This window comes from Sylvia atricapilla, chromosome 20, assembly GCF_009819655.1.
Source record: "Sylvia atricapilla isolate bSylAtr1 chromosome 20, bSylAtr1.pri, whole genome shotgun sequence".
Classification (NCBI taxonomy): domain Eukaryota; kingdom Metazoa; phylum Chordata; class Aves; order Passeriformes; family Sylviidae; genus Sylvia; species Sylvia atricapilla.
Window position 1 is genome coordinate 8,291,506 of NC_089159.1, and position 13,080 is coordinate 8,304,585.

Consider the following 13,080-nt stretch of genomic DNA (forward strand, 5'->3'; position numbering starts at 1 on the left):
GTGGCCAAAAGGGATGGGGCAGTTTTGGCACAGCCCAAGGCCATCAGTGTCTTCCAAGCCCCTTTCCAAAGCAGCTCTGAAGCAGCTGTCCATAAAAGGGGAGCAAAGCAACAGCTGGACACGAGCTCCAGAGCAGCCCCTGGGCCTCAGCAGTCATTTCCTCCAGCCTCTCTGGCTGGGAGTAAAGCAGCTGGGAGTGCTGAAGAGGCAGAGCCCCATGGCTGCAGTGAGTGAGTGTGTGCAGTGCTCTCACAGCCCCAAACACTCACAAGGCACCTCCAGCTGTGGGCACAGGATCTGCTCCCTCTGCAGCTGAGTAACAAACTCGGAGGGAAACTCTGTGTCCTCTTTGATTCCTGTTTGATTCGAGGGGATTTAAGTATTCGGTCTGGCTTCTACAAAGAGAATCCCAGAGGGGTTTAAGTGCTTTTCACCGAATAATTAAGGGGAAAAGTGACAGGTGGATGGCAGGAAAAAGTCCCTCCATGTGCAGCCAGGCATTGCAGCAAGTGGAGCTGACCCTCAACAGCATCCACCCTTTTACTTATCCACACACAAACCACCTAAAATTTAGATTTCAACATTCATTTTATTAACAAAGTGCAAACAGTTTTAAACTAGGAGTTGTGGAGCACATTCACAGGGACACAGGGCACAGGCAGCCACACGAGGACAACACCAGGCTGATGGGCTCATGCTTTGTCACTAACCAGGCATCAGCTCCCAGAGGAGCTTCACAAGGACTTCAGCAGCTCAAAATGCAACGAACAAAGAGTTTGGCAATGGGTGTGGTTGGTCCACGTCACCAACTGGGGAAAACAATTGGAGTGGTGGCTGTTTTCCCCCAGCATTCCCAAGGACAGTCAGTCACACATTCCAGTGGCACAGCAGGACACTCATCCCCGGGAGGGGCTCAGCACCTTCCCCACAACTCCTCGGAGCAGCTGAGGCTGGTGGAGCAGCAGCGCCAGCCCTCAGTGCCTGCACAAAGGTCCTTGTGCCCCGGGGCAGGGTTAAGACAAGGCAGAAGAACCACAGAGTGGAGAGGGCACAGAGCCTCGGCCTCAGCTCCAGGGAATGCACACTCCTCTCCCAGGGATGCAGCCTTGGGTCTTCAGGCCTCCAGCCCGTGCTCTACCTGCTCGAAACAAATCAGTTTGCACTGAGAACTCTCCTGCTGGAGCAGTTTTAAGGCTTCAAACAAACCCCATCTTATGAGTTAAAAGTTTTATGCCAGCTACTTCTTCTACCCAGTCAGCTCTGGAAGCGTTTAGAGCACAGCCCTCCCTCCCAGACCGCCTCAGAGCTCAGGATCCTGGCACAGGATGAGCAGTGGCCCCGTGGCTGCAGCTCCTGGAGCAGCCCCAAGGAGAACCCTTCCCAGTTACCTGGTGCTGTCATCTCCAGGGACAAAGCTGAGATCGTCAGAACTGGCCTGATCCCCATCTGGTACCACCGAGGAGTGTTCTGAGGGTGAAAAGAACAGCAGCAAAGCCCAGTCACCCTCACCAGTGAGCACTGGAGCAGCCAGGGAATGCTCCTTCCCCTCCCTTGACTCGGGCCAAAACGTCACCTCCTTGGCCACACAGCTTTGATCCACTGGACTGGAAGTGAAAGCTTAACCAGACGCCTTTCTGAAGCTCCACTGACTGCTGGAAGCACATTCCTGCCAATTAAGATGCAAATCCATGTCTAAGGCAGTGGTTACCTCCCTGGAATTAGCCTACTTACAGTGCCAATCCTGGCACACGGGGGGTTCCAACTGGGAACTGGAGCTCTGGCTCTTCCAGCCCTTCCCAGGAGACTCACCTAAACTGACTTCTCAAGGCTAGCAAGAGTTTTCCCTTGTTTTGAGCTGTTTTAATTGGGATCCCTAGAGGAGAGTTCCAAATCTTACTGGCACTTGGAGCTTGAACACCTCCACAGCTCCCCCCAAGGGATCTGCATCCGAGGAGCTCTGGGAAGACTGGGAGTGCTTGGGAAGAGAGGTTTTATCAGCTCTACCTTCACTGGAGGGCTGGACAGAGAAGGCCTGGTTGAACACCTCAGAGGGAGAGGTGGCATCTTCCTGCTCCTCGTTTTCTGTGTCACATTCGATGTCACTGTCACTGCTCATCCCTGGCAGGAGGTGAAGGACATGCTTCTGGCACACCCCAGCTGCAAGAGAAACCACAGACAGCCAGGGCAAAATGATGGCAGCAGGATCTGCACAGCTGAAAGGTCTGACTTTGTCCCATGGAACAGCTCCTGTCAGCTCCTGGCGTTTGTTATCAGGAGAACAGAGGGAAGGAGCACTTCCCAAGCACTCAGAGGTCTGACAGAGCACTGGGTACCAGCCCTCAGCACAGCTGGATTTGTCCTGTGTGTCACCAGCTGAGCTGCTCAGCCTACTCTGCAACTGGGACAGAAAATACAAGTTGCTTTTCTGGGAGCTAAAAGGCAGCACAACCCGTGGGGCAGGTGGAGCTACCAGAGCCTTCAAGCAGCAATAGTGTATTTGAGTCTCACACAACAAGTTTTCCCTCCAAAGCAGAACCAGAGCTGTTGGTGACTCCAGGTGATGACCTTGGTGTGCACTGGGCAGCCAGAACTCCCCATGGACAGCACAGGGTCTGCTTGGCTCTACTTCTTACAGGCTCATACTCAATGCTAAGAGAAAACAAGGTGAGGGGCCAATTCTACTGTAGTTTTTTCTCTGAAGGGAAAAAAAATTGTAATATTTGCTTCCTGGGGTTTTTAACAATGAAGCATTTCAGTTTCTAAAGCGTTTTCCTATTGGGCTCCCTGCTCTGAGAGCAGAACTGCAGGAGCACATCACGATCACGCTGCAGTGACTAAGAGCAGAAATTCAGTTTTGTCACTGAGAGACCTTCTGTAAATGCCAACTCCCACACAATATTGCACACTGCAGCTCGAGATGGATGCTGGCACCTTAATATAGGCTTTGCGCTACAATCCAGTCATTGAAATTCAAATTAGTGCAGGGGTGGAAGGCAGGAGAGTTTTAGCAAGATAAGAAAAAACTCTACGTGGACTTTCAGAAGGGGAAAAGGGAAAAAAAAAAAAGCAATGTTATTTTTTTCCAGCATGGAAAAGGATGCAGGAAGGGAGGGGGAAAAACTTTCCTTCAAGTCTCTAAGGAAACTGGATTATGCAGCACAAGACCCAGCAGGAATGAAGTGCTGGAGAGGCTCTTGTGTGGCTGTGGAGAAAGTTACCACGGGGGGCTGTCCCTGAAGGCAGCACAATCACCTGCCAAGGTCACTGGCTACTGCTTGAATTAGATATGAAATTCTTCTCAAGGCCACTCCACTGAAGAGCAAAGCAAAGAGTTTGGAGCTGTCTCGAGGTAGAAAAAGCAGCTGCTCGTCCAGAGTGATGCCAGCCCAAATCCTGCCCCTGGACAGCAGCCACACAGAGATCTTCTGTCCTCACTCAGGTTTATTCTCCAGCTGCCACCTTACAGCAAAGCTCAACAGCCATGGAAGCAGCTTTTGGGGGTGGTTTTCTCTTGTCCTTCCCCACCCCAGAGGCGGAGCAGCAGCGCCCAGAGCGTGGCCACGCTGCACCTGCCCCCCACAAAACGCAATTTACCTTCCTCTGGTCCTGCAGAGGCACCTTCAGAGCTCATCCCCTGCAGCTCCCCGGGCTCAGAGCTGCTCTCCAGGCCACCAGACTGGGCTCCTTCTGTCCTACAGCCTTTGGAGTTTGAGCTTGGGAAAGAATTTAGGAGAAATACAAAACCCCACGTTAGAAATTCAGCCTTAACTCAGCCGTGGAAACAAAGCCTTTTAGTACCACACTGAGTTTTACTCATTGTTTAAGTCTCCTGTACACCCACTTAACTTCCAGCTGTACATTTTAATATTTCTGAATCAATCAAAAAACCTTGAAAAGTTTGAGTATTTTCCAAAAAAAGGTGACACTACTATTTAGAAAAAATAACCTGAAAAACTCCATTGCCCTTTGCTTGGGTGGCCAACAGAGAGTTATCTATGAAAAGGTTGAAAAATTGAGTTGGAATGAAAAACATCATCTTAAATGAGGAAATCAAAAGTGATTAAATTTCAGTTAGAGGCTGTTTTGCATGGAACAGTGGGAAAGCAGACCTGGGCTGCCTTTCAATTCCAAGTGTCAGACTCAAGCCAGAGCTGATCAAAATAAGAGAGAAAAAAAAAAGACAATTTGTAACCTAGTTATAAACCCAAAAATTGCTGTCCAGAGGGAACAGCAGCAACCAAGTAAACTTCAAAGTAATTTCTCTTTCATGCTACAAGCACCTGGTTTGAGGAGATTGTGGGGTTTTTGTAGATCAAGGGAAGGTGGGGGAGGAGACAAGAGGAAAAACGAAGAAACCCTTACCCCAGAGCACCAACTTTTCTGTTCTTCTCTACAGTAGCCAAGCCATTCAGGGCAGCAGCTCCCACCTCAGAGTCTGATCCCTCACAGGGTCTGTCCTCCTGCTTGGGCAGTGCCTCAGCAGCCCCAGGACCAGCCAGGGCCCGAGTGTGGGGCCGAGCACTCAGCTTGGAGCTCCCCAGGCCTCCTGAGCAGGGAGAGCACAAGTGAGACCCCTGTCATCCTCCCCTCCTTCTCTGAACGCTGCAGAGGAGCAAAATCCCCATTTCTGTGTCAGGGGTTTCCTTGTGCTTGCTCTAAAGGAAGGGCACTGTGCAACTCAGGAGCAGCACTACCATAAAATTCTTACTGGAGTTTCCTCGAGCTCCCTCTAAGCCAAACCCAAATTTAAACCTGGCTCGGTGCTGTTTGATCCTGGATGTTCACTGTCAAGTTCACTCCTGAGGTACTTCTGAGAGCCCAGAACATAGCACATATACTAATAATACAAATATTTATGCTCTGCTCAGTGATGGAGGTGCTGCCTCCCAGCTCAGCTATCAGAGGTACCAACACCCATCGGGTGGGAGAAAGGATCCGGGCGAATTGAAGGGAAACTCCAGTTGCCAAATGAGAGCCTCACTGAAAAGCTTTTGTAGAGGAGTGCCAGTTCACCCCCCAGAGCAGTGGCCCAGTACCCTCAGCAGAGTGGCTGTCCCCCTTGAGGCGCAGGTTCCCCTCCCACTGTCCATGGCTCTCCTCAGGGACAGGCTCCCGGCTGCTCCCGACCGCAGGGGCTTGGCTGAGGCACTTTTCTTACTGCCAGCTGCAAGAAAAGGGACAAAGTGAAGAGTGTTCAGTCAAAGCACTGCTGTACAAGGCATTATGCTTGGTCTAAGTGAAGCTCTATGCTATCTCGTTGTTCACTAAGTCTCAGTGCACAAAATCTTTCCACACCTTCCTGCCAGAGGCCTGGGCTGCACAAGTCATGTTCACTTCCTTACACTGAAACATCCTTCAGAAAGCTTCACCCACATTCCTTCAGCCAGCATGACAGTATAAATGATAGACAAACTCAAAACCTGGCTTGCTTGCATTTTAGATTTCAGCAAGTCTGGACTGTTTTAATTTGTTCCCTTGCAACAGCCCCGAGCTCCCAGAGGGCCTGGTGCAGAAGCAGTCAAGGCAGTGCCCAGCTCAGACCAGTGTGACACTGGGTCAAACCTCACAAAATTGTCACTGCACAGGTTTGGCAGTGCCTGTGGGGTAAAGCTTTTGTGTTTTACAGAGAAGGGCTGAAATTAGTGTCAGCAACTAAAGGGCAGGGCAGGTTTACATTTCTGACAAACCGCCTGGGGACACGAACCACCTGTAAGGGTGAGGAATCCCCCTTCTCCATGCACTTACAGTTCCTTATGTAACACTGGTGACTGAAGACTTGGTCAGCAGCTCCATCCCAATTTCCTGCAGTTTGCTGCAGCTGTCAGTGCCACAGGCAGCCAGGGCCCCCTGCTCGATGGAGAAGAAGCTGGGCTGCCCTTCCCTGAGGCAGCATTGCTGCTCCTCACTTCTGACAGCTGGTTCTTCACATCAGACATCTTGCTCCGAACTTCTGCCATCTGGGTCTTGAGTCTTTTCAGCATCTTCAGGTCTGGGGGCACCCTCCACATGGCCTGGTGCCTCCTCTGCTCTCGATCCTTCAGGGAATAGGACGAGGCTTTGCCAAAGGAAAAGGCAGAGGACACAGCAGGTAAGGAAAACCACGCTCAGATAAACACGGGTGCCCAAGGATTGTGCATTTTGTCCTGCTGTAGAAGTGAGGGACACACATTTTGTCCTGGCACAGCACCACACTGAGGCTGTGGGCACTGCCAAGCTGCTGGGACAGCAAGGGTTTGTTCCCAGTCACGGAAGAAGATCCCCAGTCCTGCTCACTGGGAGAAGCCAGGCTGCCAGTGCTGCTGCAGGAATTCTGGTGGCACCATGAGCTACCACCCTGCCAGCCAGGCTGCCAGTTCATGTCAAATCTGTTTGCATAAAACTTGTGGACTGTGTGTAGAAGACTCTCACACCACCAATATTTCATAACACAGAGAACTCAAAGAAATCTGCAGCTAGGGAAGGAATTCCCTTAAGTACCTCACAGCAGAAGATCAGGTTGAGCAGCCAATACCTGAAAAAAACCTGTGATGCTCAGCTGGAATTAGATCAACCTGGATTTATCTGAAGTGTTATAAACTCTGTGGTTCTCTGCAAATTCAGCTGTTCCAAACTATAAGTCAAGTGGCTCTTAGAAACCTTCCCCTCAGGAGGTGAGGTCTGCCAAACTCCAAATGGAGCTTTGTCTTTACTGGACCAAGTTCAATTTGCCTGGGAACAGCCAAAGCCTGAGGGAAGCTCCACAAAACAGGTGATTTGGGCAGTGTGTGTTCAGCAGCCTGAAGATTCACACAGCTCAGCACAACAGGAGAGCTTCACCCTGCCTGAGTGGCACAAAGTGCAGTGCCCTCTCCTGAGCTCCTTTTGTCCAGGGCTTTTTCCAAAAGTAAAACAGAACTGGGACCTCACAGTTCATGTGCTGTTCCCTTTTCTTTTGTACCTCTGGAAGTGACTTCCATTTCTGGAAATATAGACTACATTCACTGAAAATTCATGCTGTTTATGTAACTATTAAAAAAGCTAATGACAAAGGAACAAAGAGTTGGAGCCAGCTTTTAAATTCAGTGCCACCAATGGCATTGTGGCAGCAAACCCAAACATCACTTGTAGCAAAGGGACATTTATTTCTCTTTTTGTTCTAGAAAGTCGCCAAATTGTTGTGGGTCAGCTGCTCAAATAAGTGTCAATCATGAAAAAATTCAATCAAACCTCAAAAATAAATTTAATTCCTCACTACCAGAGGAACAAGCAACCTCCAGGAAGAGCCAGGGGTGCCAGCTCTGCTACTGCACATGGAGTTAATTGGTATTTTCGGGTCAAGGGTCCCAACTGAACCACAAATACCCCTCAATTATTGTAAATACCATAACTATTTTTGGCTCCTGACATTTTGATCTATTTTTCCTTTTTTTTTTTTTTTCCTCCTTTTCCAGCCATTACAACCACTCACATTTTTTTTACCTCTAATGGCCTCTAAATTCCAGATTTTTTTTTTTTTTTTCAGTTTTGCACCATGCTCCAAAGCTGTGTGCAGGGAGAGGTGGAGCTGCTGCCCAGCACAGAATTGTGTGTTTATTGGCTTCCGTGCCAACCCCTTGCAGAAAAAGGGGCTTTTTCAGTCATCCCCCTGCATTTCCAGGTGGAATGAAACCATCAGAGACGTGGTGTAGTTACCTCTGTTCTGCAGAAGAGAGGCAGGAGGACGTGGCTGAAGCCCCAGAGGTTTTCCATGCCATTTCTGTCTTCAGGTCCAACAAGTGGATTAAGATGAGGGGATCTATATCCAGCAAACTGCTGCTGGCTGTGGAGCCCGGGCACTGGCTCCTCGCCGGGAGGGTCTCCCACTGGCACTGCTGTAGCTGTGGCTGTACCTGAGCAGAGAGACACAAAAGTGGGAGGTGTGGGACACAGGGATGCTTTCCTCCCTGGGAAAAATCAAAGAGAGTTGTACAATAGATTAGGAATGAACTCATCCATGAAATTTAAGGAGACGTCGGGATTTTGTGGATTTCTGGATGATGAAAGCAATCAGATGTGCTTCTAATTAAAGAGTAAGATAAACACAGCTGGAAAGGAGGAAGTGTTCACTTCCTATCTTTTATAAAAATCTCTTAATGAACAGATTTGTTAACAAATCAATACAAATAGAGTTACTCTAAAGAGTAAGGAGACAAACATGTCCCTCCCTGAGCTCCAGAACTCTGAAACAGAGAATTCCATCTTTCCAGCACCAACACACTTGTACAGCAGCACAAATACCACTTCTGGAATCTTTGTCCTAAATAATAGACTTAGCTCCCACAATATCTCTCTATATCCCATATAGATACCACATTTCCTTCAGAATCTTGTGCTATTTGGGCTGTGATCATCTCCAGGCTGTAAAAAATTCCCAGAAACACCTTATCATGTTGTATTTAAAATGTACTGTGAGTGTTCTTTGCTTCAATTCCCTCCACATTCTTTGGGTTTTGGCAGTGCACTAAACCCCAAGTGAAGTGTCACCCACGTCAGAGGTCACACTGACATCAGTAAAAAATTCCTTGTCAGTCTCCTATTGATTGGAACACAAGGAATTCAAAGGCAACCCTTCAAACTTTGACATCATTTAGAACCAGCACATTCAGATAATTCCCCCCCGTGTTGTTTTTTTTTTTTATTGACCAATGAAGTGTTTCTTGCTACACGGCAATAATCAGTACAAACAACATGATGCAGCAGTTCCCAAAATAGAACTGCCTGCAGAACACACAGCTTGGCTTTGCTTCCAAGAGGAGCAGGGGAAGGATCCAGCAGTGTTTTGCTTTTATGGGAATTCTGGACTTGTTTTTCATACCTGATGCTCCAGGAGTAGCAGCAGCTGCTGCATCCTCCATGAGATCTCCATCTTCCAGCTCCATGGTGCTGCTGTACTCCACATCATTCTCTCCAGACCTTCAGGGATGATCAGGGTGGGAAAAGGAGAATACAACTGTCAGCTTTCCTCAGCTCTTGTTAAATGCTGTGGCACAAACCTCAAAAAACAGCATGAAGTGCTGTAAATTGTATTTCCTGCATTCCAAGCTACCCAAACTGAACAAAGGAAGTGTAGTAATTAAATGACTGTCTCGTTAACCAAGAGGCCAGAAGTGCCATGTGTACCTAGACTGCAGAATGTGATGCTGCAAACTCCTGTGTTTGTAAGTGTAGCAGCACATTCTCACGTTTTAATTAAGATTCCAGGATTTGACACCAGCTCTGCTGAGTCTTGAATTTCCTAATTTAAGTACCTGTCCTCATCATCACTCTCCTACTACTACAACACTTCCCAGCAGCAGACCTCTACTCTGTTACAGTGCTGAGACAGATTCCTTAATCGTGTTTTGGGAAAGAACCTTCACAGATTATCACTTGTCAAAGACAGAATGCAGCACCAACGTAAATAAAGAGATCAGAAAGACACTAATTAGCTGACCAAAAATTCAATGTTTAGCACTAGCTCTGTGAGTTCATGTTGTTCCCAGTATAGGAACCACCTCTCAAATCACACTGGAATCCCACACACCCCAGCAAATCACTCAGTTTCCACTGGAATTAGAATGATTACCCTGGGTACAGGATGATCTGAAAGACATTTTTAGCTACTTACATAGTTTCTTCATCAATATCATTTTCTTCAGTGTTACTGGTTGCTGTTGAGCTTGCTGAAGAGCTGCTGCCATCAAGGTGGTTCACCTCATCTTCTCCAGCAAGATCTATATCCAGGTCACCATCTGAGAGCTCGTGCTGCAGGAAAAACAGGAGTGTTTTGATATGGAAACATTCAGTAGCACCTTGATGCATCCCCAAAAGCTATGAACAGACACTCTCTGTCCCCAGTGTCACTATGACACAGCACATTAAAGGCTGGGAACAAACACAAGTCAGATTTTTCAGCTGCAACTTGGAGACTTTTTGTGGTGGGATCTTTTAGCTCAGTTCTGGAACATCTCTCTGGAGCCACCTCTCACTCAGCTCTCAAGTGTATCATCTCCTATTTCCATAGCAAGGATAATAAACCTCATTTACAATTCACAAGTTTCTACAGGGATTTACAGTTCCCTGTTTCTATTGCTGCCTTATCAAAGAAAGCCACACACAGAGGCAGAAACAGAGAATTCCTACATTAAAGTCTTCCTGTTGGGTCTTCTCTTCCTCCTCTTCCTTGTTCTCCCTTGCTAATCCTGGAGCAGTGAAATTCTCAAGCAGTGCTTCAATGCTTTGTCCAGGTTTCTTTGCTCTGGTGTCTGAGCCTTCATCATTCTGGGGGCTGAGGTGAGTGTCAGGAGGGGAAACCCCTCGGGATTTCTGAGTCCGGGACAGTTCGATTGCAAGCCTCTAAAAAGATCACAAAAATACCAGAGAAGACAACAGCATCAAACCAAGCACTTTTGTTGACTTGCAGATACACTCTGGCAGGTGATTTTACATTCACAAACATCCCACTTACTTCTTTCAGGTTATTATTTGTTGGATATAACTTGTCTGAGCTGCTTCCAGCTGAGCAATGTACCAGTGCTGATCCCGGCACTTCTGGAAGAAGGTTGGTGAGCGCACTTGGAACCTTCAAAGGAATGTTTGAAAAAGGTTTTTGGTTTTTTTTTGAGGGAGTTTGTTTGGTTTGAGGTTTGTTTTTAAATGTCCCTCCCTCCACTCAAAAAGCCCTGCAGAAAAACCTTAAAACCTGAAATCTAGTGGTGAAATTAACTTCACAGACAACAGGTCCTTGTGGACTCAGTGTCCTCAAAACCCTGACTGGCCACAATGAGTTCTGTTGGAGGGACTCAGACTTTTATTCCCAAAGTTCTCCAGTGGTCACTACAATTGTTTATAAAGAGGGGGAGAAAGCATCTTTTTCCTCTAATTCTGATAGCCACAGTCTCTATCCCTTATTAATGCCAGGAGCAGCCACTCTCAAACCCAGACACACATCAAATATCCCACAGCTCCCTTTGGCACATTCCCCTCTTTAAAGCTGCTGAGACCGAAACCCATTTATAACCAACCCTTCATCAATATTTGAAAGTCAGCTGGTTAATTGCTCCCAATTCCAGCAGCAGGTTTGTGAAGGAGAGCAGAGCCTGGAGAGGAGAGCAGGGAGCCCCACCTGAGGATGACAGTGTCATTCTGCCTGTTCAGGTAGCCCTCGTTGGCCAGCAGGTCCAGGCGGAAGAATCGGTTGTAGCCCCAACATTCCCCAACCTCGAAATCAGAGGCAAATTCCCTGATGATGTTTTTGGTGGGGTCATTGGTGGACTGGTGAACCATTTCTACACGGTATTCATACCTGGCCAGGGGGAAATGACAGGGATTAGAGGCAAAAGATGTCAGAATTGCTCAGTGGTTTAAGAGCTGCACTTCCCTGCCCAGTTGAACAGGTGAGTCAGGCTTCAAATTTTACTGAACACTTAAATAAACAGTGACAAACAAAAGAGAGCAGGACTAGGGAGTAGAGTGAACTCCAGGGCTGAACTACCACATGGATACTTCTCAGTTGTTTTACCAGCTTTTTTATCTCAAGAAAGTCACTGAGCTACAACTTGAAAAGATCTCTGTGCCTGATTCAAAGGACAACACAAATCTCCATTCTTTTTCGAAGGGTTTTCAATTTCTGACAGAAAAACCCCAATATCTGTTCTCCTGCAGCTTTGCTTACTTGGATGTTTCTGGCAGCCCAGCAGACAGCTCCAGGAACACTGACAGGTATAGCCCCGCACCACTCCATTTCCATCCTGGAAATGAAATTGCGAAATTCATTAAAAACAGAAAGGAAAAATAGAAAAAAATTTTAAATAAATAAAACTATTTGATACAGAAGACTTAGAAAAGTTTAAAGAACACTTCAATCAGCACTGGATTTGCAGCAGGAATCTACTTTGCATTTACAGGTGTGATTTTTAGTCTTCAGTGACTCCTACTGTAACATGAATCAACAAGAAGCACATTCACAGTGTAGTATTGGGATCTCAGATCTAAATCTCAAGACAAAGTTTTAATTACTCCATTAACACTTTAGGTATTTGATTAAGTGGAAGTCTGAATAGACAAACACTTAATGTATCAGAACAAACATTATTTTAGGTTAAACATTAGTTCTGAAATATTTTACATACAGTCACATTTCAAAGCTACTGAATTTTTGAGAAAAGAGCAATTTGTTCAGAAAAAAAATCCCATGCAACATGAAAAGTTAGGGCAGTTAACTGGATATATAGTCAATATTAGAGTCACCAGAAGTCAAGAAAAAATACAGCAAAACCTCCATGACACTCACCTGAATCAAGGATGAAGAATGGCTCAACTTGAATCCTCCAGCTTGAAGAAACATTTCAACTTACCATTGAAAAAATAAATTTTAATGCCTTCTGACAGCACAGCTCAGATAGGTAATCCTGAATTTACAATACTCTGGAAACTTCCACACAGTTCCACCTCTGCATTGCAATAATGCAATTCTGGGCATCCATGGGATTAATTTGATGGAGCCAATCTCCAAGGATGCCACAAAATCACTAAGACAGAGCTGGTGCTTCCCCACCAAGCTCCTCCTGCTCCTCACAGCTGCAGGAGCAGCACTGACCAGAGCAGGGATTGTGCAAAGATCCCAGCTTGGGGCTCAACATTCCAATATGGACAAAGCTTCAGAAACCAGAATATTCAGCCCACTGAAGGGTCGTAGCAGAATACACATTTCAATGTCCAGTTTGAGAGGTGGATGCAGAGTCAACAACAAATGTTTGGTCCTCCCCCACCTTCCCCAGGAAGTATTACTAAACATGGAATAAGTTACTCATACCTCATTCTGTAAGGAACACCTGCAAAAATGCCTGAGACATTAAAATAGCCATCAAAGTTCCTCTGCCATATTGGCAGGACACGTCTTTAATTGCTTTTAATAACCAAACTCTAACTAAGCATGTTCTCAAAGGGACCTGGAGGCAGAGGGAATCCTCCAATGTTCAACTCATTACAATGTTCTTTTCCTACAGCTTTTCATATACAGCAGGAGACAAACTGATGATTCCTTACTGGAAAGCCTGGGAATGAGTTGGGATGGGATAACAA

The 13,080-nt window shown here is 46.8% G+C and overlaps 1 protein-coding gene across 1 annotated transcript in view; it reads right to left on the reverse strand.

Moving 5' to 3' along the window:
* Nucleotides 1–569: 569 nt before the first annotated feature.
* The window catches only part of TRIM37 (tripartite motif containing 37), a 17,135-nt gene continuing 4,624 nt past the window's right edge, over nucleotides 570–13,080 (reverse strand). The window contains 23 exon segments of the mRNA XM_066333713.1: nucleotides 570–1,138; nucleotides 1,389–1,467; nucleotides 1,574–1,666; nucleotides 2,005–2,157; nucleotides 3,595–3,713; nucleotides 4,363–4,546; nucleotides 5,037–5,078; nucleotides 5,081–5,164; nucleotides 5,746–5,763; nucleotides 5,766–5,882; nucleotides 5,885–6,055; nucleotides 7,672–7,710; nucleotides 7,713–7,742; nucleotides 7,745–7,810; nucleotides 7,813–7,856; nucleotides 8,821–8,931; nucleotides 9,626–9,762; nucleotides 10,141–10,353; nucleotides 10,466–10,482; nucleotides 10,485–10,579; nucleotides 11,123–11,302; nucleotides 11,672–11,723; nucleotides 11,726–11,747. Of these exon segments, the coding sequence (XP_066189810.1) occupies nucleotides 1,135–1,138; nucleotides 1,389–1,467; nucleotides 1,574–1,666; nucleotides 2,005–2,157; nucleotides 3,595–3,713; nucleotides 4,363–4,546; nucleotides 5,037–5,078; nucleotides 5,081–5,164; nucleotides 5,746–5,763; nucleotides 5,766–5,882; nucleotides 5,885–6,055; nucleotides 7,672–7,710; nucleotides 7,713–7,742; nucleotides 7,745–7,810; nucleotides 7,813–7,856; nucleotides 8,821–8,931; nucleotides 9,626–9,762; nucleotides 10,141–10,353; nucleotides 10,466–10,482; nucleotides 10,485–10,579; nucleotides 11,123–11,302; nucleotides 11,672–11,723; nucleotides 11,726–11,747 (2,070 nt within the window). The 3' untranslated portion in view covers nucleotides 570–1,134.